Below are 27523 nucleotides of genomic sequence, written 5' to 3'. Positions count from 1 at the left end.
GTATAACTTTCACTCTCACCTTTGGAAGCATTTATCAGTTCTGGGTGTGAGCTTATGATCTGTGGTTGGCCTACCCAGAAGCGCTCTATAAGAGGGAAGCAAAAACAGAAAAGTTTTCAGCAGTTTCCTGGTGCTGAGACAAAAACTGGACATGTAAGGTAACTCAAAATATATTGCTGATCTTCTCCAGCTAAGCTCAAGAGCTAGATAAAAGCTTATAAAAAGCAGAGCAACATGTCCCCTTACCTGATGGTGCCTAGATATTACCACACTGTACCACAGACACACTGTAGAAGTGGGGCTGAAAGCAAAAGCAAGAGAGGAAAACCCGAGAGGGCGTAGTGAACCGTCGCCAAGAATCTGTGACCTCCTTTTACCTCTGGGCACATAAGATTCTGTGCACAGCTAGAATCTGCAAAGTCTGGTATGGTGGCTGGCAGGTTACAGCTGAGGCAAAGAAAAAGAGTTTCATGAGTGGCTGATATAAAGGCAAAAATGATGGCATGTGGCTTCCAAGATGACTTCACAGGAAGAATCAAAATGTTCTCTTCCTCTCTCCTTCTCACTTAACCTGCAGAAGCCAGCTGTCATGACACTTACGCAGTCCTCTGGAGAGACCAACGTGGTGAAGAACTGAGACCTACTTCCAGAAGTAAGTAAGGAAACTAAGTCCTCTGCTGACAACTATGTGAGTTACAATTCTTCCCCCAGACCCAGCTAATCACCTTGCAAGTGGGTCTTCCAGATCCAATTTAAGCCTCAGAGGACTGCAACTCTGGTTGAAAGCTTCCTAACACCCTCCTGAGGACCAAGCCAGAACTGCACCATCAAGCTGCTTCTATTTTTGGCCTGCAGGAACTTCATGAGATAATGCTTACTGAAGCGTCAAGCTGATAAATTTTGGGATAATTTACTATATAATTAATACAATGTGTGTGTGTGTGCTCAATTGCTCAGTAATATCCGACTCTTTCCTTATGGACCGTAGCCTGCCAAGCTCTTCTGTCCAAGATATTTTCCAAGCAAGAATACTGGAGTGAGTTGCCATGCCCTCCTCCAGGGGATCTTCCCAACTCAGGGATTGAAACCGCATCTCCTGTGTCTCTTGCATTGGCAAGGTGGATTCTTTACCGCTGAGTCACCGGGAGGCCCCAAGTAACACAATAACCCAGCCTAATCCATAATGTTACAAGTATTTGTTGTAAGTAACAGTATCTTGTAAAGCCTCTGGCAAGCTGAGAGGACTTAAAGTGCGGTCTTCAAGGGTCACAGCATCAGCAGCAGAGAGCTCGTCACTGATCAGTTCGAGGAATGCCACTGCATTCATTCTAGAACTGGGAGCCTGAGCTGAACTCATCATGAACTGAGTACCATGAGACCCACCAACCGATAATGTTGGGTGGGCAGAGCAACAATCTATTTCAGGATGGAAATGGTGTATTTTGACTCAGATTTAAGATGGCTCATAAACTGCACAAGCAGTATTACTTTTTAATTAGATTGCAGTAAATGGAGGATGGGGTATTGCAATACTCAGGTTAACCACTAGAAGAATAGTAAAAAAAAAAAAAAGTTGTTTTTAATCCCACAATCGCTAAAAAGGAAGAAAAATGTATTCCAATTGCAAAAACATGGCTAACAAGAGGCTCTTGTTAGCCATAACAATATGGCTCTCTAATTGTTTTAGAGAACTAATGGAAATATATATCATTTGTATGAAAAAGATTTGTTTCAAAATGCACTCCTCAATACTGGGTACTTCTGGTTCAGGAATGAAGGCCTATTAGTTCCACGACAGGAAAACATTACATTAAATACCATTTGGAGAAAAGGACAAAATAAAATACATGATCCTTACCTAAATAATCTAAAACTCTACCAAAATGGAATACACAATTGAGAGTCTTTAATTATTTGCTTCAAAAAACAAAGACCCATTGAAGTGGGTTCGAGAGGAAGCACATTTATTTCAGAATCCATCACTTGATGTTTTAACTGGGGAAGAGAAAACCCTGATACACAGATTTGTGGAGGGCTGTGGTTCTAAGCTAGAGCTCTGGAATTGGACAATCTAGTTTAGTTCTTCCACTTACGAGTTATGTTACTTGGACAAGTTAATTTCTATAGAGGCTTTAATTTCCTCTTCTTTAAAATAATAAGTTACTTCAGGGAGTTGCAGTTCAAGGATTATACTTGATCATTATGTTACTTGGACAAGTTATGTTACTTGGACAAGTTATGTTACTTGGACAAGTTAATTTCTATAGAGGCTTTAATTTCCTCTTCTTTAAAATAATAAGTTACTTCAGGGAGTTGCAGTTCAAGGATTATACTTGATCATGTATGTAACATGTTAAGTAGAGTGGCTTTCTCAAAGTGCTCAATATATGTCATCTATTACAGCTGACCCTTGAACAACTTGGGTTTGATCTACATAGATTCACTTGTGGGCAGATTTTTTTCCAATAAGTAGCATGTAGCACAGTACTACATGCTCTGTAGTTGGCTGAATTCACAGATGTGAAACTATAAATACGGAGGACAGACTGGAAAGTTATACTTGGATTTCTGGGAGGGTGGGCACCCCTAACCCCTGTGTTGTTCAAGAGTAGTTGTGCCCCTTAGGAACTATACCTAGCATCAGAGACTGATGTTTGTGTTCATTCAAAATGTACACGTTGAAATCTAATTCCCAGTGTGATGGTACTTGGAGGTAAGGCCTTTGGGAGGCAATCAGGTCATGAGCTTGGAGCCTCATGAATAATAGGATTAGCAAGCTTGTAAGAGGCCAGAGAGGTAGCATGTCCTTTCTGCTAGTGAGGACACAGTACAGTGGCCCTCTGTAAACCAGGAAGACGACACTCACCAAGAAGTTGACCATGCTGGCACCCAGATCTTGAACTTCTAGCCTCCAGAACTGTGAGAAATAAATGTTTGCTGTTTAAACCACCCTAACCCATGGTAATTTGTTTCAGTAGCTCAAACTAGGACGTGTAGTCTATTAGGGTTCTTAAGAGATACAGAATCAACTGGGTACATGCATATTTACAGAGAACAATTTATTTTAAGGAACTGCCTCATGCCGTTGGCACAGGCAGGGCTGGCAAGTCCAAAATTTGTCGGGTAGGCTGGTGCAGACTTGAAATCCAGGTATGCTTTGGTGTTTCAGCTTTGAGTCCAAAATCCACAGAGCAGGCATTTGTTGGACCTTATTTTTGCCTCTGATTGCTGTTTCCATGTTACTGGCTTCTTCTGCCTCAAATGTGTGATATACGAGGCAGAAAGAAAACACAAAAAACCAAGTATCATTGCTTGGTCCTGAGGGGCCTAGCCCATCTGCCTTCTTCTGTTTGTTTTATATGTAATGTCCAGGGTTTTCAGTCTTACTTAGGAGGAGGAATAAGGAAAAGTATGTATACACTATCTTCCCAGAAGTGTTCAGATTTTTTAAAAAATGTAGCTGAACTAGTTTCACTTGTGGCTTCTGAGTTTAGTGTCATATTTAAGAAGACCTTCTTCATGCCAAAGTCACTAAGAATTCATTCATGGTTTCTTCTGGAATTGACAATTTTTTCACATTTAAAATTAGTCATTTGGCATCATCCCTGAGATTAAGTAGTTTTACGTAAGTGTATGAATTTGCTAGCTACACTGCCCTGAACTGATCAATTACATAGCTACCTGATTCATCGCAAATTAAGATCACCATTCAAAAAGATGCCTTTATTGATTTATAAAACTAGAATTTTGTCTTTAAAGGACATAGAAGCTAGGCTAGAGCCACCTTTTGGGGGGAAAATCTTTTCAAAAAGATGCCTTTATTGATTTATAAAACTAGAATTTTGTCTTTAAAGGACATAGAAGCTAGGCTAGAGCCACCTTTTGGGGGGAAAATCTTTATCTGCTAAAGTATTCAATCATTTTTAGCAGGAAGAAGAAAGTTGTTTTTACTAAATTAAGATCTTGCTTTTTGTCCATGCAAATGATGCTTTAATATTATCAGAGCTTACATAAACATTATTAATTTCTATACAACTGCAAACAGATATGCTTTTCCAAAATAAACATTAGGAGATGAAAACCCCCTTGTAGTGGTAGCTTCTTTTCCAACCAAAATGGTAACTGTGATCCAAAACCTGACCTGCCTTTGTACTTTTTCTAAGAGCATCTAATCTCAAAACTTTCATGTGCCTTCGTTTTCCTTTTAATTATATTTATATACATTTAACTTTTGAAATTTGATCCCATTAAGTTTTTCAAGGAGGTCTTAATAGTTCTTTGCTTTGATTTATAGAAAGCCAAATGAGAAATCTGCTCACGTAACCAAACAAAGCACACCCAGTGTGGACCACGTCAGAGCCCAGTGAATTCGACACCCTTCCCTCCTTGTTTCCCTCTCTTATCTGTATCTACTCAGTGGCTGCATTCTCCTAGGTACCTCTACATGTCAGCTTCTGAACTGAATCCTTATAATTTATGATCATCCCAAGGGAGAAACAAACAAAAACCCTCCCTCTTTGGCTTCAGGAAGGTAAAATCTCTGAGAGGTACTCTGATGGGCCTCGTTGTGGCCAAGGAAACAGGTCACTACTGATGGTTATAAAACTGGGTGACTAGGAAGACATCTCCCACTCAAGAAGGGAAGTGATTTGCTTCAGAAGCAGTGTAGATGGTCCTGAGAAGATAAAAACACTGCAGAACTACTTCAAGTATTTCTGTTATGTTTAATATCCAATAATATTAAAACTCGAGTAAACTCATAAACATGATGGACGGCTAAAATCAGTCATCTTTTTAAGGGCTGAGGGGTTACCCACCACATCCTATAAAATAATGGCTTGTCTACAGAGCTCTACTATTATCTCATGTCTGCAGAGAAACTACAGCAATGGTAACATATTAAGAGTGTACAATGTTGTAGTCAAACTGCAGACCTTGCTGAGTTCCAACTCTGGACTTTTGGATGATTGAGTGGGCCTTTTTAGACTTTAACTTATCTGTGCTGTGAGGGGATAAGAATAAAGCCTAATTCATGGGGTTGTTGTGAATATTAAACAAAATAACTTCAAGATACAGTAGCTTTCAGTGTTAGCTATTATTATTACCTAGTTGGTAAAGAATCTGCCTGCAATGCAGGAGACCCAGGTTTGATCCCAGGGTTGGAAAGATCCCCAGGAGAAGGAAATGGCAACTCACTCCAGTATTCTTGCCTGGGAAATCCCAAGGACAGAGAAGCCTGGCGGGCTACAGTCCATTGGGTTGCAAGAGTCAGACACAATTTAGCAACTAAGCCACCACTGGGTCAAACAGCACAATCCAAGTTTTGAATAAACCCATTGGCTGATTTAATATTTTATTATATCAGCTCTGAGTACAAGACACTACAATAGTAAGACTATTCTAATCCTTTGGGTCCTGTTTTTGAGAAAAGTTTCTTGATGGCATATTGAAAATAATTCAATATGGTGGAAAAAAAAAAAGGGTAGCTGGATGACCACCTGTTTTGATGGTGTTATAATGGAATCATCTATTTTTGGTTATTTATGACAAAGAGAGTACCATCAGAACCAACCTCATTTTTCTTAAATTCCATTTTCTAACCAATCCTTTCCTGAAATATATCTATAGAACTTTTGATACTGACATGGCTTATATCTGAAGTCCTCTTTGTCCAGCTGGAAAGTTACTATTAGTGCCAGCTGTAGCTGTGTTGGAGTTCTGACTCATATTAGCATTCATTTCAATAAAGAGAAAATCACCTCTATGTTGCCACATCTTGATTCTCCTACACCCTTTGGCTTTTTCATAACCTTTCATGCTATCTAAAAACAGGGACCATGATGATACCACATACCCAAAAAATAATTAAAATCAGGGAACTCGGGTTAAAAATTTACTTGTGGAAGAGGAAGGCCTAAGAGGACCATTTTTCTAGTCAAAAGATAAACGTTTAGCATTGTGTGTAGATTGAGGGATTTCAATGAGAGAAGGGGGGCTTGTCATGATTCACAAGTGCAGGAAAAATCTGCCTGTTGAATTCCTACCCACTTAACCCTAAACAGTGATTTACTCACAAGAAGGCTTCCTACAGCAGCATCGTACAGGGTATACAGAAGATGTACGTGTTGGGGCTGGGAGAAAAGTAACTGAGTGTAAGGAAGAGAAAAAGCAGCAAGACAGAAGAATCTGATCAGTGAAATGAGGTGAGAATTCTTGTCATACTGACTTACAATTGTAAATATTAAAATAATTATTACTGTGTTCTCCAGTGTTTCCTAAAATGTTTTAAGTTCTCTAATATTTCTTTACCATTCGCCACCCGCTAACAGCAATAAACTATGAAAAAAGATTTAAATTGGCTCTATTAGTGGGCACAATTTATTTTACAATCAACACAAAGGAACTTTGAAACACAGCACTATCTTCAAATCTCACTCTAGCTCGATTTAAATACTCAGACACTAAAAACTGATGCCAGCACAGCCTATAAAGGACAGTTATAAATCAGACAAGTTATATAATCAGACAAATCTTTCATGGACAAGAAGAACCCCGTGAAAAGCTTATAGGAAGGTCACAGCCTTTCAAGTGGAAAATGGCACATAAATCAGTTTTATAGTAACTGTGGACACAGTATGTTTAGCCTTTGTTTAACCAACAATTTCATCAAACATCTTTTTTTAATGCACATGCTGAGATAACTGTGGCTATACCTCAGTTCCTCCTGGGGGATTTGACATTTCTGAAGGTACAAATACTGTAGATAAAATGTCACTGCAGGAACTACATAAAGTTCAGTCTGCTCAGGATAAATTCTATAGAAAAGTACAATTAGCTGAACTATGTCAGAGCTCCTTTAACATGTAGCTTTTCTTCATTTCATTGCATCTTAATAAGTAGCACTTTACCATAAATGCTATTTATATAAAGCGTTTTATTTACATATAAGTTATGATTCTAACTACCCATCTCTGTGGCTATAAAATTTTTCTTTTCCTGAAAGTCGCCTCTCTCCTACAACTGTTCTGCTTGCCTCTTTGTTCCGAAGAACATATATTTCTTTTTTAAAAGGAAATTTATTTTCCTTTGAGAACAACTGCTGGGAAGCCTGCCTCAGAAAAGGAACAGAAATGTTTCTCCTGCATTTTGAAAAAACGTTTTTCTCTCCAGGAATATCTGTCTTATTATAGAACAGAATCGGAATGAAGGGCGTGGTGGACAGGGTCTTGTTGGAAAGCACGTATTCTGTGAAATGTGGAATCCCGCCACAGTCCCAGGCAGGTATGGAGCCAAGTAGGATGCAATCATGTGAGTTCCCAGCTACCTGCCAGGTGAGGACTGTCTGCGCTTGCTCGGACACTTGCTCTGGCCCTTACTCCTCAGACACCTGCGGACCTACTGCAGCCTCCTGTAAGCCTTCCAGCCCAGCATCACTCTGCAGAGATTCTTTCTCGCCTTCCTCAGAATCCTTAGGATTGTCATTCTTTTGGCAGATTCTCGTTTCAGCCTCCTCCGGCCGCTCTTCACCAACACAATTAGAATTGACATCAAGTTTGCTATCTGATAAAAAGAAGAAGAAAAAAAAAAGTCATCTGGCTCTTACCATGTGCCAGACACTTCTAAGTGCTTTGGTGTATTAAATCATTTAATCCTCATAACAACCACAAGGGGGAGTTTTCTATTAGCATTATTCTTTTACAAATGGGGAAACAGAGAAGAGAGGGGGTTTGTTAACTTGCTCATAGTTGCACAGCCAGCGAAAATAAGAGAACTGGCATTTGAACTCAGGCCTTGAAATCAGGATTGCAGACAAGCAAAATCCACATTCGAATACAGCTTTGCCATGAATTAGCTTGACATGCTTGGTTAGGTAAATGCCTATCCAAGGCTGTCTCCTTATAAAGTGGGGGATAATAAAGCCTATCGCACATTTGTGGAGAATAAAGGAGTAGAATAGTGTGTGGAATGGACTGATGTCTAACAACCAGGAGTTCTCATCCACTGACAGCCCTCCCATATGGCTTCTTGAGTATGTGACCAGCCGTTATACACCGCTTTCAACACACAGGATATAAAGGTTTGGTCCAGCAAACACAAGAAAGCAAGACAGTCAGAAAGCCTGACTGTTCTATTAATAATCTATTTATACCAGTTTATTTGGTATGAATGCAGGTTTGTACAAATCATCTATTTCCATTAATATGTTTCTCCACCAGGTGGCAAAGGGACATGGTCCTTTGAGGAATAGAGATGAGCATGCTTAGTATCAGAATCACCCAGGTAACCTTTTGGCAACCTATCACTTCCCAGAATGTGTGATACATATCCTATATCCTCGGGTGGGACGTAAGAGTGTGGGCGGTTCTCTTCTCCAATACGTGAATCATTGCCCAAGCAACTCACAGTTTCTGATGAAAATGAGTCATACATTTTATGAGGAAAGGAGAGGAAAAATAATATGGAACTCACTGCCCTCACACTTGTGGAAAGTTAAGCTGTGCAAGTTAACTTGTAATTTATAAATTTACTCCATAATTTTACCTGCAGTTTCATAATTAAGAAAGTTAAAGGCTTCCAATCTTAAAATCTTCACATAGCCATTAGGGGAAATTTATTTCCTTATTCAAAGACCTTAAAATCCTTTGTGAGCAAAATATAAGTAAACTATTCATTAAGAGTCATATGGCTCCAGGGCAGTCTCATGAATCACAAAGTAGAAAGGGGAATAAACACCATTCCTCAGAATTCTATGTTTTTCATTTTCTAGTGCTATCTAGGCTGACTATAGTCTGTACATCACCCCAGAGACTCAAAAGAAGGATATATTTAAGTGTAATCCTGATGTTGGTTAACCCCAGTCTTCCTTGGTTCCCTGAGAAGACGCAGTTCCTGTGAGTCCTGTGTTAATATAATTGATCCTTCCTCTTCCTACTGACAAGTATTACGGTCACGGTTTTTATATACTTACTGTTCTCCTCTTCACTCTTTGCCTTGGCAGCCTCCAACTGTTGCTTCTCATAAATGTCCTTGAGATTCTTACAGATTTTTTTATGGGCAAACCAGTGTGTTTTCTGGCAGGTCTGATCACAATATATTACCTGAAGGCAATTGTAGGTTTATTTTCAAGAGGTGTAGTCACATGGTTTTTCAATTACAACATTAAATCAAGTACTGTGCTGTAAAAATATTAACTTGACATGGCATCCCTGGTGGCTCAGATGGTAAAGAATATGCCTGGAATGTAGGAAACCCGGGACTCATCCCTGGGTTGAGAAGATCCCATGGAGAAGGAAATGGCAACCCACTCCAGTATTCTTGCCTGGAGAATGTCATGGACAGAGGAGCCTGGCGGGCAATGGGCTCACAAAGCATCGGACATGACTAAGTGACTAACTCCCAATGTGCTTTATTTTAAAACCATGATGTATGAATGTGTATTGTTTACCTTTGCAATTTTTAGCTTACACTTTTAAACAACAATGGATATATAACACATGGTCTACCAAAGACTCTAACATATGATTTATTTAAGAGACTTCTGTGTACCAGAATTGATATGGTACAAGGACAAAGAAAATACAATTGTTGTCCCAGAGGAAGCTGGAGCAGGATGGGGCAGCACGGATGGAGGCTAATAATTAACAACATGATTTATATCCTAGAACAGGACGTCACAGCAATGGGAACACAGAGGAAGCAATGACTCACTCTAAATAGAAGGAGTCAGTAGACAGAGAAACAGGAAAGAAGCATTCCAAGTGGATGGAATAACTTGTACAAAAATGTAGGAATAGGAAAGTGAATGCTGTGTTTAGGACAGCAATACATTTGTGTAAATAGAGCTTAGATTTTTATAAAATTATATGCCAAGCACTGGGCTAGGATGCTATACATAGAAGGTATTACAGACTACATTACTGGCCCCAGTTCTTCCCTCTTCCCTGCACCCATACATTTTCCCATGTGACTTCAACGTTCTTTTCTCTGAAGGGGAGGAGAATTAACTTTAAATATAACCATGCAACTTGTTTTGGCCAGAGAAATGAGACAGCATGGCAATTTCAAGGCTGGACCTCAAAAGACCTTGTATGTTTCTACTTGCCTACTTATAGCTCTACCATCACCATGAGGACATGTCAACCCTGGCCTGCTGGTCCAAGGAGGATGAGAAACACATGGAACAGATGTGCCCCAGCCAACCACAAATATGAGGGGAAAAAAAGACTTGTTTTAAGTAATGAATTTTGGAGTGTTTTTATATGTGGCCATATTTAATCATTATAGATGGTCTCATTTAGTTCTCACAACTCTAGCCCCATTTCACACATAAGGAAACTGAGGCTCAGGGAAGTAAGTAACTTAAGGTAATGAAACTGGAAAAGAAGTTTCTAGCAGAACATGACAGGTTACAGAAGAATGTGCTAAAGAATTTCAGCTTTAAAAACAATGGGAAATTAACATGATCTATAGGGTAAAGTGAATGTACAGATGCATGCATGTGGGTAGTATCTGTATGTGAGAAGAATCCATTCAGATATGCTCTTTATAAAGATAATTCTGGCAGAAGTTGCTAGCAGTACAGAAAGCTTAAAGATTGGTGACAGTGAGAAGGGAGTGAGAGCTTTACAAGGAAGAGCTGATGAAGAGAGAGTAGTTGAGTCAACATTGGAAGATTTAAGACTGCATATTTATGAACTGTTGTAGGTTCTCATATATGCACCAGTCTCAGTCCCCTGTGAATAAGTTTTCTCTTGTTTTCTCATAACAATTCATTCATTCATACTCTCTTTTTTGGGTGTGGTCAGCATAAAAGCTGGGCAACATGTGAGCTGGACAGAAGAGGGAATAGAACTACATGTATCCTATAGCTCTTTTTCAAAATTATTTTAAAATATTAGATTCAATACTTCATATCTAATATATTAGAATTTATTAGAAAAAAATGCCAACTATTACATTTATAGAATATTAAAACTCAGTTACCAACTTCGATGAAATCTAAACCAGATGTCAATGAACTTAACTTCATTCTTACCATTTTGCACACTGAACATCTTTTACTTGCTCCTTTTTCTCCACAGGTAGTGCAAAATTCAACATCCACAAAACCCACCTGACCAGTGATGGCTTGGGTAAGCACAGAGAATGCAGTGGGATCAGAACCCTAGAGGAAGTAAGAAGAGAAAAAAAAAAACTCTGAAATCACCATGGACAGACTACAGAGAAGACACTTTGAGAAAAAGAGACAAAATCATTAAGGTCATTAAGGCGAGAGACAGCCTGCACAGACTTTACAACCAATACACCTTTCTGAGTACACCTTTTTCTGCACCAAGTACATGGCAGGTAAGTCGTGGATCCAGATGTTGAGAAAGAAAAAATTTGGCTCTATTCTAGAATAAATGTATTTTTCAACTGGGATTATTCAGTAAGCATACAAAGATTTCAGATATAGGACAGTGAACTCAGAGTGGAATTTCCTTCTAAGAATTAAGACAATATATAATACATATTCTGAGGGACAATTTATAGGATACATCACAAATATTTATCATAATTCTTAAAAGTTTAATGCAACTTAAGTGTTTTAAAGAACTTGTCTATTTAAAACTATTTACTTGATGTAGATCCACAATTCTAATAGATAAAAATTATCACCTTTATCACTGAAATGCTCCAAACTCTTAAGATTAAAGGGCTATATGTGTGGTTGCATTAGGTTATTAAGAAAAACCAAAAATATGAAAATTATACAGTTATTGAAAATCAGAGTGGCTTGCTAAAGAGGATTTATGAAATTTCTTAACAGAGGAAATTATAAGGGCAAATATTTATCTGCCTGGGATAATGCTATTAAGATCTATTTAAATATTTATCTGCCTGGGATAATACTATTAAGATCTACTTAGAGCAATTACAGGGTATGGAGCTATCATACCTATTCACAACAGTTCTTGTTTCTGAGTTTTTCAAATTTGCTTCTTTATTCTTAACTAAAAATGTAGAAATTTTCATAATTTATATTTTTATTTTTATTTGCTTTTCCTTTCTAAGAGCATTTATTTTACCAGTTATACATAACAAATAACCACCTTAGAACACTGTTTTACACGGGACTCATTTCAAAACCACTTTACTCCTCCTGAAAACAATTACGAAGTTTCTTTTTAGTTCAAGAGTTAAGAATTCTCTTTTGGAATGAAGATAATATAACAGTGAGAAAAAAGAGCTAAAATAAAACCTCAGATACTAGTTACAAGTTAATAATTTCATCAGGAATGAATGGCTATGGCAGTTGTGCTGAAATGACAGTGTATCAGATAGTTTGTTCAAAAGTCAGATCCATCTACACTTTCTAAATTAGAGTCTCTAAGGATGTGGTCCATGTACCTGCATTATTACAAGTGATTCTGAAACATACGAAAAGTTTGAGAATTACTGGTACTTAAATGTTTTTACAATTACATGTTCATGTTCAAATGTTCTTTTCATAAACATGACTGAGACAGGGTTTCCCTGGTGATCCAGTAGTACAGAAACCTGCCTGCCAATGCAGGAGACGTGGGTTCAGTCCCCGGGTTGGGAAGATCCCAGATGCCTCGGAGCAACCAAGCCCATGCACCACAAACAATGAGCCTGTGCTCTAGAGCCCAGGGCCCACACGTGCCGCAGCTACTGAACCCCGCACACCCTACAGCCTATGTTCCACGACAAGAGAAGACACCACGATGAGAAGCCCGTGCGCTGAAACTAGAGTAGCCTCCGTTATCTGCAGAATATCTGCACAGAATGAATGTCTATGGCAGTTGTGCTGAAAAGAGGGTGTGCATCAGAGCTTGTTGAAAATTGCCGCAACTACAGAGAAGCCCTTGCAGCAACGAAAACCCAGTGCAGCCAAAAATTAAAAATAAAAATTAAGGGGGAAAAAAAAAATCATGACTGAGACATGTTCAAAATCTTCCCCAAGATGGGACTTTTGGAGGAGTCACAAAACAATGATATTCTCACAAATATACCAGAAGTAAAACTAAAATATTTTTTGCTAGAAGTATGGCTATTAATGTGAACTATTGCCTCAGAAAAAAAAAATTGATGGTACAGCAGAGTAACCATGTGAAATCTTTGTCACAGTTGAGTGATAAGAATTCTTTCTTACTATAGAAAACCTTTGTCATCTACTTTGTTAAATATGTATCCTATAAAATCAGAGACCTTAGCTAGCCTTCCAGAAGTTAAAATATACACCTTCAAATGATAAAGCAAAATATCTTTAACAGTCTCATGTTACAATGCTTGAGCAGCATTTCTTAAATAGAGCTATGCCTCACGCTTCCTGCTGAACTCTGTGACAGGCAGAAGCCAGAGTTCCACGACAGGCAGAGGTTTGGGCTCAGACACTAACACTGTCAGGAAATACCACAGGTGATCTTCATGGCAGCCGGCCGCGAGAACCACCATGTCATGGGACAAGGTTAATACTGCTTCAGAGGCTTCTGAACTTGCAGAACACTGGAATCTGTCAGGCAGTCAACAGTGGCTATCTGGCACAACCACAAGCATTGCAGATCAAGTCTTCAAGAGAGCAGAAGTTTTTAAAGAGAGAAATGTTTCTAAAATGCCTTAAACAAATATTATCTTGATTACTGGTGACTCAGATCACTAGGATAAACATCAGTCAAACACCATACTAACTACACTGTTCTATGATATAGGGCTAAGATGGATTGTTGAGTCCTACACTGACCTGCTTTGACTTTTTAAAAGTACCCTGACCTGCTATTTTTAGTTTTTCTGTTTTCTCCCTTAAAGGTACAATGTCAGCTACACTTATTAGTGCTGGATATCACTCAGCAGCCACTGTTAATTGCTTCTCTGATAAGCTTATGCTTTCCAGCTCTAGACCAATTTTATTTTGTTGCCTGCCTGGGACAGGAATATGAGTTTGGAGGAAGAGCATTAGATGCCTCGCAACTGTGAGGTTATTAGCATGTGCATGATAATCCATATGGCTAAAGAATACTGGGTGGGAAAATGGGAAAGGATTTGGGCCCCTAGTTCACTGTACCAGACTGGGTCTGCCTTCCCCTGGGCACATATTTAATATGTGGATTAAGTAAGCTCTGATCTATTTAATTCATAGTTGGCTGGAGTATGATATGCACAGCCAAAACACATTCATAATTGATAAGCTACCCTCATAATATGCTAACTTTAAACTTCCAAAAACTTAAACACCAAATAGCCAAGCGTATTAAAGAGCAAGCGGAAAGAATCTCTATGTGAAATCATGGTGAACTCTCAGAATCAATGCATGAACTTCATGAAATCATCTTGTCTGCTTAGGCCTTTCTTCTTTAATGGCTCTGATTGGATGACATCTTAATATATAAAAGGAGTACCTGGAACTCATTTTTAGTCCTGATTTTTCAGGCTGAGAATGGTACAACAGCCTAGAGAAGGCAGAGAAGAACCGACACTGCCGGAGGAAGGAAGGAAGGCATGGATGGTAACAGTGTCAAGATCAGTTTCTTGCCTAATACACAAAGGCTGGTAAGGGATTTCATTGAAATGTATAAAAGCGTAACTGGTATAGATAAGGTCATCTGAAAACTATCCAACAGGGAAGGCAGGGAGTGTCTTTAATACCTCTTAAATAAATACATGACGGAAGTAAGTAAAGAACAGATAATAGAGTTCAAATTTACTTCCCATAACTGTTAAGTATAAATAGACTTTTTTTTAATGTGTGGAAAATTTATAAAATCAGAGGCATTAAGGGAGGATCTAAGAAGCAGGACATACTTTAAGACTGTTTAGCAGGATACACAATGAGCTTTCCTGTAACTCATCCTCTCACGTCCTCCGGACAGGAAACCATCAAGGTAGACATTTAATTCCTACTTCCATCTAGTACGGGATTTTATGCTGGTTTTTCACAAGCTACGTTTGAAAACACATGGGTCTGTATTACGTACTGGATGTGATCCTCCCATTGAGGTTTCACCGAGTCATTAAAAATGTAAGTATTCACTGTAACTATAATATCTATATTCTGATCTAAGGAAATACTGTGTATTAAACCATGAACTATATAAATGAAAGAAGAGGACAGAGGGAAAACACATAAACAGAAACAGTGTTAGCAGGCAAATTTATCTCCATGTTTGTTTCTGAAATTTTCCTTAATTATGCCTTTATTAGGTAACTAAATAATGCTAAGGAGAACATGCCTCTAATTGTATAAAATATGGTAATTAGGTTTTACTGATGGAGTTAACCTAGTTAGGAAGAGCCTTACGATTTCGACAGGAGCAATGCTTCGCACCAGCTGCTGCAGGAGAGTAGCTTCACAATAAGGAAATTTTCTGATACTTTCTCGAATGATCTTTTCTTGATATACTGGAAAGCCATCAGAAGCTCGGCCTTTTAACAAGCTGAAAGATAGTTTTAAAAGAGTAACTGGAATTGAATTACCAAGCATTTCCTCCCAGCTGAACACATGAACTTTGAGTAGTTCCTTCCTCACTCCATGGGCCTCCCTGGTAGCTCAAAGGGTAACAAATCTGCCTGCAGTACAGGAGACCGGGGTTTGATCCCTGGGTTGGGAAGATCCCCTGGAGGAGGGCATGGCAACCTACTCCAGTATTCTTGTCTGGAGAATTCCATGGGCAGAGGAGCCTGGTGGGCTACAGTCCATGGGGTTGCAGAGAGTCAGACATGAGTGAGTGACCAACACTTTCACTGTTCTTTGCTGCTTAAGATTTTCACTGTGTAGTCACATCATGAGGATTGATTCAATTCAAATTGCTATTCCACTTGCCCATTAGGCCAGGTCTTATCAGGTTTAGGAGCCCAGGGATGTATTTTAAAAGGTGACCCCTGACGTAAAACATACTAGACGTTTATCAGATTAGCTAGTTACTTATTACCATGGCACTTATTTGAACAAAGAATGTAAATGCTGATTAAGTCACACCCTTCTGACTTAGTTCTCTTTTCTTAGTAAAATCATGAGAATCTGACCCTGGACTTGGGCTACCTTCTAGCTGTATGCTTTTACAAATGCTTTTTAACCTCTCCAAACTTCAGATTTCTCAACCCATAATTTAGGATGGCAAAAATGTTGTAAATGGTACAGAATGGAATAGTCAATCTAGTTTTAATAGGGCCCCTGGTTTCTGGCAGATTAAATGTGATCTCAACAATAACAGCTGCTGCTAAAATGTTTAATTTTTAAAGCCATAATGAGATTTCATATAATAAGACATTATCCATTTGAGTGTATTTTATACATGACATGGTAAAAACTGTACCTTTTGATCAGAGTGTCCAATTTATTTTCTCTGTCTTTTAAGAAGTTAATACATTTCTGAAATATACAGCTGATGTAGTGCATTTTCATAGCCAGTACTTCATTCATGTCTCTTTGCTTCATACATTTCTCACAAATCAAATCCATCACCTTGTAGCATTTATTCAGAGCTGCTTCTTCTGCCAGCAGAGGATTCTCATTTATAAGCATCACAATCTAGAAGAAACCCCAGTGAGCTTAGAAATTCCATGAGAGATTTTTCCATGCTCAATTTAGGCCGTCAGTTTTGATTACCAAATAAAGTCTTTCTCATGGTCACATATTTACTATGTTAATTCAAATAACGCAAATTGCCACTGATCAAGTTGTGAAACTAATAACAGAAGGACATCATGAACTCTCTTGAACTCTGTATCAAAGTTATTGTGTGATTTGTCATCCAGTTAAACTAAGTATTAGTTGGCCACTTGGAATCATGGTTTCTATATCTGTTAAAAGCACTTTTACTCAAGATAAAAGTGTCAGTCACTCAGCTGTGTCCGACTCTTTGCAACCCCATGAACTGTAGCCCATCAGGCTCCTCTGCCCATGGGATTCTCCAGGCAAGTACTAGAGTGGGTAGCCATTTCCTTCTCCAGGGAATCTTCCTGACCAAGGGACTGAACCTGGATCTCCCATATTGCACGCAGATTCTTTATGGCCTGAGCTAGGGAAGCTCTCTTACTAAAGATAAGCATGGCATATTTGCATACCCTTTATATACAGAAACAAATCACACAGCAATCACTGCTTTTTGCTAACATTACTGAGTGTTAGGATTTCATGGCTAGGAGAACCACAATTCTCATTCATTCTTGTTAATTATAAGGAAATGAGGTTTTTACAGGCGGAAGTCTAAAAATAAAAGGTGTATTGCTTACTAACTACATTTCTCTGTGGAAATTTTCCTAATATACTTCTAATCATTATTATGAATAGATGAAAGAGGAAAGCAAAAATAGCTTTAAAAAGGGGATAATTAAGAGAGTTATCCAATATGATGCATTATGAGTCCTACACTTCCCAAATATGCACAGATTAAGCCCAAATTCAGTGTAAGAAGGAGTATTTTCTTCTTTATTGATTGCATAAGGACACCTGTACAAATCCGTATGACATAACAGTAATGTAAATATGTGGGAAACAGAGGCATAACTGTATTCTCAGAGCAGAAAGTCATTCAGTATTCGTTAACCTACGTGTCACAGTAAAATGTGATTCCAGGTAACCGAAACATTAGGAAACAACAGACGGCAGATTTCATGAATCAGATCCTTGTCTTTAGACAAGGAGCAAGGTAATTGTTAACTTAAGGAAAACCCATGCCCAAGCCTCCTACGTGAAAATTTAACATAAACTAAATGTTCTTGTTAAATTAAAATAAGACTTTTACTTATTTCTGACCCTACTGATACACAGCCCAGTATTTTACTTCAAATATAGCACTCAATAACAAACTAGACTTCATGAAATAAGTATAATCAGAATCCTTATTGATAAATTTGCTGGCAACTTCCCCTACCATTATATAATTCAAAAGTTAACTTGTGGCAGAGAAGAAAAGAATCATTAATTATTTATATTTCTCCTATCAACTGCCATCATGTGATGCTGTTTGCTCAATATTTTGTATACATTATGAATCAAAGCAGAGGATCTAAACTTGCATGTGAGAATTCTTAAAAAAAAAAACACCCCAAATAGAACCCAGGTTAATGATTTTTTTTGTTTAAGACATTAGACTTTATTTACTTTATAATATATATCAGTAAACCCCATGGACTGTAGCCTGCCAGGCTCCTCTGTCCATGGAATTCTCCAGGCAAAAATACTTCAGTGGGTTGCAATTCCCTTCTCCAGAGGATCTCTTGGACCCAGGGATTGAACCCAGCATATTCTTTACCATCTGAGCCACCAGGGAAGCCCAAACACAATGAAAAATGATACATATCCACAGCTTAACAATGAGCTCATGAAAGCATTTATCATAGCTGCACACAAAAGAAAGAATACTTGAATTAGTTTCCTTCCTTTAGTCTCTGAAGCATTATAAAGGGAAACATTAATAATTACTGAGGATGAATAAATAAATTCTGGGATTAAAAATCATGTTAATAATCAAAAAATGGGATCACTTGCACACGTCTCTCTTCTGCTCGCTTACGGACCCTGCTAAACTCTACTGTCATTCTTCCTTTTGCCTCTGCTTTTCTCCTTTGTAAACGTCTATATCCTGGCCATCAGCACAATTCCCTAAGTGCCTGTTGAAAACAAACATCCTTATTGCTATAGCAGCCACTTAACCTCCTCATAAATGTATCTGTGTTAGGTACACTGTGGCAAAAGGTGCCCTGTTGGATCAAGTGCTGTACTGAGCTTATTTTTAAAGGTCTTTGATTTGACTGGTGGCTATTAGTTACTTTTTTATAATATGCCCTCTGAAGACCCATGCCAGCTTGAAAAGGGGTAAAGCAATGAAAATGGCCCATAACCAAAGCAACTGGGCAGCTTTTAACTAAAGTGTGGATAAAGAAAGGTTTTCAAGCAAATAGACTATATCTACAAAAGGCGAGGTCTGGTCTGAAAGAAGGTACTATAATCATAGAGTAGTCTCTCATAAAACCAAGTGCTCTAAAAAATAAAATGTAGGCTATTTTAGTTTACAATTTGTCTGTATAAATATACCCCTTAATCTAACTTACGCAAAATATGTGCCTTTAAAGATAATTGCAGATATAATAAATCTTGGGATATTTAACCCTGAGAGAGTAGGTTCTATGTAAACATCAAAAATTACTCTACAGACCCAATTGTCACAGTAACTAAAATTACTGTCATCCCAAAGGGTGGAAACAGACATAAGACACAGTGAATCAGAAACATACAGAAAACATCTTTAAATCAATCCAACCCAAGATATCCTATAATGCGGTGGTCCCCAACCTTTTTTGGCACCAGGGACTGGTTTTGTGCAAGACAATTTTTCCACAGGGGAGAAGGGAGTTGGGGAGGAGATAGTTCCAGGATGATTCAAGTGGGTTACCTTTATTGTGCACTTTATTTCCATTATTATTACATCAGTTCTACCTCAGATTACCAGGCATTAGATCCCAGATGCTGGGGACCCGGGTCATGCTCGGACTGGAGGGGGAGTGATGAAGGCCTTATAAAACCACACACATTCTCTGCATTGAGAAATGCTGGATGCCTAGGGAAATTCCTGTTTCCCCACCCCAGCCCGCTCCACTCCTAATACAAAGAGTACCACAGAGACACGTCATCATTTCCAAGAGTTCTCTCTTTCCTGCATGTGCTGGGAGGGAAAGAAAGACTGAAACAGAAGAGACCAAGTATTTTTCCAACGGTTAAATTCTAAGTCCTATACAATTTCCACGAGAAACACAAACCCCTGCTCCACGGCAGAATTCCTTTTTTGCCCAGCGAGGATCACAAGTGTTGCATGTAGTGGTCCTTCCGAAATGTCGAGTAAAACATCTGAGTTTTGAAAAATAAAAACAGAACAGACTGCACTTGTCTGTTGTGTGGGAAAGGATCTGCTACTTTGTCATCTCTCTTGATGGCCCAGAACACTATTAATAACTTGGGGGAAAGGCCACATGAAAGGTATTATTTGATTTGTGTGTCCCTCAAGCCTCAAAAGACCATATGCCAAGGGATGCAGCAATAAAGTAATAACATTACATATAATTTATAACTTATCTTTAAGTGTGTGTTAGTCTTCAAAAGAGTTACTTCATGAGAGCTGTCCACTTACTCTAATGACGATCAGTATATTCCAGATTTTTCTTTTGTAACAGACTAAGGAAATCCATTTCAGTACATTATGATAACACCTTGCACTAAGGGGAAGCTTCAGATTTTGACCCAACATACATCTTGCTCAACAAAGAGTTCTCAGGACTTCCCTGGTGGTGCAGTGGCTAAGACTGCACTTCCAACGCAGGGGACTCGGGTTCAATCCCTAGTCAGGGAACTAGATCCCACGTGCCGCAACTAAGACCCAACACAGTCAAATAAATACATAAATATTAAAAAACAAACCAAAGAAACCCCCAAATAGCTCTGAGTTACTATCAAATCTATACATTATGAATGAAGGCATGTGGCAGACACTGAAGTCTGAAAAAGGTCAGTGCTGTTTCCTGACTCATGAAAAAATTATATTCATTTGGATTAATTTTTCAAAACATAATCATTTTATAAGCAAAAAGGTCATATATAAAATATGAAGAAAATAGCAGTGGGAATAGTTCAGGATAACCCTTGAAGTTTCCCAGGTATGCTATGCGAACTTCTGAGTTGGTTTACAAAGTTTGAAAATCTGTGTGATTTGACTATTTACTGGAAGAACTGTACTACTTAAATGCATCAGATACCTACTTGCAGGAAAGAAATGTGTTCATGATTACACTTCCAAACACTGCCTGGAAGGATAATTATTGTACTGGATGCTATTGGTCCCTCACCCAGATCCTCGTTACCAGGCCCATACACCAGATTCCTGCAACTGGGACTTTTGGCTGAAATGGCTCAGAGCTGCCTCCTTCCTCGGGGAACTCCCTTCATCCAGAGAGAACCACCTCACTTGGCACCATCTGGGCGGCTGTCCTTTCCCCCGGGGACAGACTTCAACCATGACATACTGATACAGGAAACCCTGGTTTCCTTGCCTCTCTGGAGCCACTAATAAACAGAGCTCACTGTGAGATGAAGTGGAAGCTAAGTTTTGGCTGAACCCACCTCTCTGCCTTGCTCTTCCTCTTGCTCTGGTCTGTGTCCCCCACTCTCTTATAGGTTTCAAACAAGAGCACTACTTCACTGTATCAACTGAACGGGAGAGCCTATCACAAGTTTTACATCAACAAAAAGCAACCCAAGACAATTAGGACCCATATACTAAGAACAGTTTAAATTCTAAAGCAATATATAAATGGGCTTCCCTGGTGGCTCAGATGGTAAAGAATTTGACTGTAACGCCGGAGACTGGGGTTCCATCCCCAGGTTGGGAAGATCCCCTGAAGAAGGAAATGGCAACCCACTCCAGTATTCTTGCCTGGAAAGTTCCAATGGACAGAGGAGCCTGGTTGGCTGCAGTCCATGGGGTCGCAAAGAGTCAGACACAACTAAGCACACACGCACGCGTGCACACTCACACACTTTAAATAGAAAGCAAATACGATAAACTACAGTACCTTGACAGGATGAAGATTTGTTGTAGTGATAATTTTGTGCAGTGGGCCTGCCAACTTTGGGGGCAGTTTCGGTTCTTTATCCAGTCCCTGGGGCTTAGTGTAATAATCCAGTTTCTCTCGAGGAAAGAAATTGTTGATTATAGTCACACAATCATGTTGACCTTTTAATAGGAAAATAGGAAATGTATTGTTTTATCATTCAAAATAAGACATTTTCCATTTTTTCATTATGTTGTTCTGTTTTCTCAAGTCAACATGTGTCAACGTCCTTAACTTTTAGGAGAGTAGAGGAGGAAGGGGAGAGGTCAAATATTTTAGGAAACATCTGTAAGCATGCTATTCGAAGCCAAGAAATAATCCCCTTTTAAAGACACAAAATCTACAATACATAAGAAGATTATGCGGATAACAACAACAATAATAAAAAAGCAGTGTTCTACTTAAAATTAGCCCTAAATATTTAATAAAAGTTGTGCATAATTTAAATGTTTCTTCTTCCACTCCTACACAAATGATGTTCGTTCTTCCCTAATCACATCTGGCTTTCTTTACACAAAATTTAAATTTATTCTGTATTAAGTTTCTTATTGTCATTATAATTACTACCCATTTTGTTAAGCTAATCTCTCCTCCCCTTGGATTTGAGAAAAGCTTGGCCTTTTTGTGAAATGAAAGAGAGAAAAAGGTTTTGCTTCCATAAGCTTGGAATCCACACGCTTGGAATCCACACTGTAGCTCCTCATAGATCCCTGTGCCACTTCTGGAAGCCAATCCCCAGAGGTAAAAACTGTTCCAGCAAAGCAGAACCTTCCCTGGAGAAGCTGGCGGCCTGACTGTGTGTCCCTGCTGCTTCCTCTCCGCTGGCTCCCTCTCCACTACTTCTCTGGAGCAAGGAAGTGGCCCCTCTGGACAAGCAGGGCACATCTGCAATTGCAGGCTTTTCCAGGAATCTCTGCAAGACAGACGTCTTCCTCCTTTCTGCCTGATGAGGGCTGAAAGAGTCCTGCGGAGCAGACCCAGATGCCAGGGCTCCTGGAGAGGGGTCTGCTCTGGGTGGCACGTGTGGCCTCTGCCCACTTGTGTATGGTCCAGGGAGCATCTGCTCAATCCTGCTGACAACAGGTGACTTGCAGGGGGACTGCACTGTGGTCCAGGCGGATCTTTGAGGCTGGTCAAGTTCTCAGCTTGCCCAAGAGTTTGAGGATAACCCAAGAGCTGTGTCTCAGCAGAGGCTGAAATATTTCCTGGTTTGTTGACCCTGGGCCCAGAGGTATAGAGAGATGGCACAGCCCTTCATGGCCCACGACCCTGTCAGCTTTACCTGACTGCCTAGGAGATGCAGACCCAAGTGGATCCAATCTCGAAAGACTGCGCAATGTCTCCAACAGAGGGCCTCTTCCGTGGAACATGTACTATAACATCTACTACAACCACTCCACAACCAAACCATAAAGAAAACCATCAAAGAATACTTAAGCAGCTCAATTACTGTATGTAAAGAGACTCTCATGGACCACAGAGAGATTCCATTTTTAAAAGTTAATAGACAAACTGAGAAGGGTAATCCTGGTTACAATGGAGAACTAAAATAGTAATGCAAAAGATGAATAGATAAAATATCTCAAAATAGATTAAAAATTAGGATACAGAAATCACTACGGGAAAGATGAGAGAGCTGGAAAAAACAGATCCGGGGGGGAAAAAGAAAAGAAAAGAAATGGATGGAGAACTAATAATTAAACAAATGATAAAAACAACACAGTCATGATTTGAAAGCAAATTTTAGTAGCGATCACGTATCATTTTTGGTGTTTGATGCTATTTGTAAGTACTGAGACATCACTTTCTTTTTCTACACCAGAAATCTCCATTATATATATCTTGAGAAGTCAGACAGTAACAAGAAATACTAAAAAATATAAAGTGTTCTGTTTGGAAAGATTATTTCTACCTACATAATTTTCAAGAAGGGAGGAAAATGACCATCAAGCAAATATATTGCAAGCAGCATGAAAACATGACACAGATAACAGAGTGCAGGAATTCACAGCTGTGTGTGAAGCAACTACAGATGAAGACAAACTGCACTGCTTTTTTAAAACACCAGGGAAGCTCTAAAACACAGCCAGCTTCAGTAAAAAGATAGATGTTCCCGTTTAAAAAAAAAAGATACTCTAAAAAAGCTTCTCAACATATAAAGAGACCTAGGAAAATTTGAAGTTAAAAGAATCAGAGAGAGAGAAAAACATAGACCTAGCTTGTAACTTACATCTTCTCAGCAGTCCCCTAATGAGGATACTCAGAAAAAGCCTTGTTAGCAGTTGGAAATATCTGTGCGTAAAAATAATGGCTATATAACAATGACACTATCACAGGACTACGCGTTTCTTAAAATTACACCTTTGTGAGAAGGAAAAAAACATGTTGTTTTTTTTCAAGATTTATCTTTCTCATTTTAGATATTGCTTAGGTTATTCTGATATTTTAAATAATCCATCAATAATTTCTGTTAGCGTGATATACAGGAGAAGGCAATGGCACCCCACTCCAGGACGCTTGCCTGAAAATCCCATGGGAGGAGGAGTCTGGTAGGCTGCAGACCATGGGGTCACGAAGAGTCAGACATGACTGAGCGACTTCACTTTCACTTTTCACTTTCATGCATTGGAGAAGGAAATGGCAACCCACTCCAGTGTTCTTGCCTGGAGAATCCCAGGGACCGGGGAGCCTGATGGGCTGCCATCTCTGGGGTCGCACAGAGTCGGACACGACTGAAGCAACTTAGCAGCAGCAGCAGAGTGATATACATATATATTTAAAGTTTATCTTTGTAAGTTCTTAATGTATATTTCATTTTTTATAACTGAAATTATTAAATATTTAGCTTTATTAGTTTTTAATTTATGAATTGGGAATACAAGCAAATAAAACAGTACTATTAATACAGAAAATAAGTGCTGGGAGTGGGAGCTGGGTGGGGACCACTTTGTGTTCCATCATTACTGTCACTGGACTTGAGTCTTCTAGACTAAATGGGCTCACTGAGTCAGTCCTAGGCAGGATTAATGAGAACATAAATACAATCAGACACATCCAGTACAATTTTTTACTTTCAAGGACAAACTGAAATTGAAACACACTTCTAGCATAAGAAACGAAAAGCTGACAAAGACAAATCACATTCGCACTTGCGAAACCAGGATTTAGAAAACTGTGGAGTCATGTTTACATATAAGAGAGCAGAGCAGTGATACAAGAATCATGGAACAAGCCAAGATAGAACTTGCATTTCAGAGAAAAAGATAGCTTTGGTTATGATGGGTTTCAAATCATGTGCGATCTGAGAAGGTCCTATAATCAAACGCTAAATGAGAACAATGATCAAGATGGAGCAAGGAGAAAAGAGAGTGTGGAGAAAGAACAACAGCCCTTGGCAGCAGAGACAGTCAATCCCAATGGGTGGAGACAGCATGACAAGAGAAATTACACTGTAGATGGCGGGGACTGCTAAAGGAGAAAGAACACACCGTGGATGACATTCTAATGATACACTGGTACTAAAAATTCTAGACTGTCTCAGCCAAGGCCACACCTCGTGGTAGTGGTGGAGGAGGAAAGCAAAGTCCGGATGCCTGACAAACACAGGGAATGTGGAGAAATAAATTGAGTTTTAATGATTTCATCTTGTTGGGGTTGCTAAATGGGCAAATATAATACCTTAAGGGTGAGGCACCAGCTACAGTTTTGTTCATTTCTAGATAATAACTAAGAAATACAGGTTTAACTGGGAGCATTGTGAATAGGAGAGTATGTACTAGTAGAACAGAAAAGCATTCTTGATTTTTAAGTTAATAAAAACAGAAAGGAAATGTACTCTAACAAGGATAGGCCAATCACATTAAGGAAATACCAGAAAACACACAAACCATCACGTAAGGGACTTCCATGGTATACTGGCAAGAAGAATGCTGGAAGAATATATTTCTATGACCATATTTTTAAAAGATTAAAAAATCTTGCACATATGAATACAAATGTATATGTATCGACCTGATTGAGGGAAATAAAAGTGGGAGAATGAGTTTTTAATAAGACTAACAGTAAGGAAAATATAATGTCAACTTGAAAGGGTGCAATACAATTTTCTATGAAATTAGTCTAAATAGATTAAAATGGAATGAAAACATTACCCTCACTCTAGGATGGAAATGAAGACATTTGTACCTTAGATTTTTATTAACATGGTAGTATTAAAAGAAAAAAAAAGGAGAAAAAGAAAACTATTCTATTAATGGTTGAAACACAAACTCCTCCAGTACTTTCACCCTGTAGTCTGGGGAAAGACACTTAACCTCTATCTGAGCTCTATTTCATTACATCGTGGACATAATGAAAACTTGCAGAGTTAAACAGAATTTCAGATCATGTAATTTCCTGGCGTCACTGTACATATCAGAAAACTGAAGATGTGGCAGTGAAGGGATTTGCCTATGATCTTGGAAATAATTAGGAGCAGACATGAACTAAAATATGAGTCTCACGATTCCTAGTTTAATGTTCTTTTCTTACTACACTGACACCCTTAAAATTAGCTGAGAGGTGAGGTGGTGGCAACCAGGGAGCCCTTAACTATGAGAGACAAATATTTCTCTGCAATTTGCTCAGCAAGGTCATACCTTTCTCAAATTTTCCTGAAACTGAGTTAAAATAAAACAAGAATATTTGTTTTCATAGAGCTGTGAAAAAAAGTGACTCTGTGACTGTTTGACTTAATCAACTGTACCTATTATGAGTAGCTTTAAGTAACACAATAATAAATTTTAATACCATATACAGTTAACTGTCCCCCATATCTGATTAATTCCCCCTATGCTGCTGCTGCTGTTTCAGTCGTGTCTTGACTCTGTGCGACCCCAGAGACAGCAGCTCAGCAGGCTCCCCCATCCCTGGGATTCTCCAGGCAAGAACACTGGAGTGGGTTGCCATTTCCTTCTCCAATGCATGAAAGTGAAAAGTGAAAGCGAAGTCGCTCAGTCGTGTCCGACTCTAGCGACCCCATGGACTGCAGCCCACCAGGCTCCTCCGTCCATGGGATTTTCCAGGTAGGAGTACTGGAGTGGGGTGCCATTGCCTTCTCCGAATTCCCCCTATATCTCAGCTTAAAAGTAATTTCTCTCTTGACATTCCCTTGGAATGGGAGAGAATATCCCTCCCTTTGATGTATTTCTATGGAACCCTTAAGTCATCCACTGGAGTATATTTTCACAGTCATTCCTATTAGCCACTTAGTGCCATAAATACACAAATATCCTGTTTTATTCACCAAAGCATCTAGAGTGATGCTTGATCTATAGGTTGTGAATGTTAAATATCTGTTTCATGAATCATTAGGTCTCACAAAGCTATTTACTGTATTCCCAATAAATCAGATGTTTCTGATTTTGCTTTTCTATCAGTGGACTCTGCTAACTGCCAACTCAGTGGGGCCAAAATACCAAATATCAAATATTCATTCCCACTCTCTTCTAAACCCTCTCTATCAAGTAACAGGATTAACATACCAAGAAATACTGGACACATACAATAAATGTTGATGGTTGCTGAGGATGATACTGAAAGAGCTGTATGTTGTATTATCATTAATACTCATTCTTAATCATTGTTATAATTATTATAAATAGGAATAACTGATGGCCTTTATTGAGAGCTACAGTTAAAGCTCTTTAGGTCTATCATTTCATTTAATCCTTTTAATGATCTGCTGCTGCTAAGTCGTTTCAGTCGTGTCCGACTCTGTGCGACCCCATAGATGGCAGCCCACCAGGCTCCCCCGTCCCTGGGATTCTCCAGGCAAGAACACTGGAGTGGGTTGCCATTTCCTATTTTAATGATCATGTAACCATTATATTGAAGATCAAAATCATTAAGTAACTTCGTATTAGGTGGTACAAACAGAATT

The 27523-nt window shown here is 38.9% G+C and overlaps 1 protein-coding gene across 3 annotated transcripts in view; it reads right to left on the bottom strand.

Annotated features, from left to right (window-relative positions):
- Window positions 1–3702: 3702 nt before the first annotated feature.
- The window catches only part of ANKMY2 (ankyrin repeat and MYND domain containing 2), a 42160-nt gene continuing 18339 nt past the window's right edge, over window positions 3703–27523 (bottom strand). For all 3 annotated transcript variants that reach the window (XM_027540007.1, XM_027540009.1, XM_027540008.1), the window contains exons 5-10: window positions 21565–21725; window positions 16314–16528; window positions 15299–15434; window positions 11036–11164; window positions 8969–9098; window positions 3703–7560 (exon numbers count right to left, since the gene is read on the bottom strand). In XM_027540007.1, the coding sequence (XP_027395808.1) occupies window positions 7373–7560; window positions 8969–9098; window positions 11036–11164; window positions 15299–15434; window positions 16314–16528; window positions 21565–21725 (959 nt within the window). In that variant the 3' untranslated portion in view covers window positions 3703–7372. The remainder of the gene's footprint in view (window positions 7561–8968; window positions 9099–11035; window positions 11165–15298; window positions 15435–16313; window positions 16529–21564; window positions 21726–27523) is intronic.

The sequence above is a fragment of the Bos indicus x Bos taurus genome, chromosome 4 (assembly GCF_003369695.1).
Source record: "Bos indicus x Bos taurus breed Angus x Brahman F1 hybrid chromosome 4, Bos_hybrid_MaternalHap_v2.0, whole genome shotgun sequence".
Classification (NCBI taxonomy): Eukaryota; Metazoa; Chordata; class Mammalia; order Artiodactyla; family Bovidae; genus Bos; species Bos indicus x Bos taurus.
The sequence above is the reverse complement of the archived record's forward strand: the minus strand, read 5'-3'. Positions and strand labels throughout refer to the sequence as shown.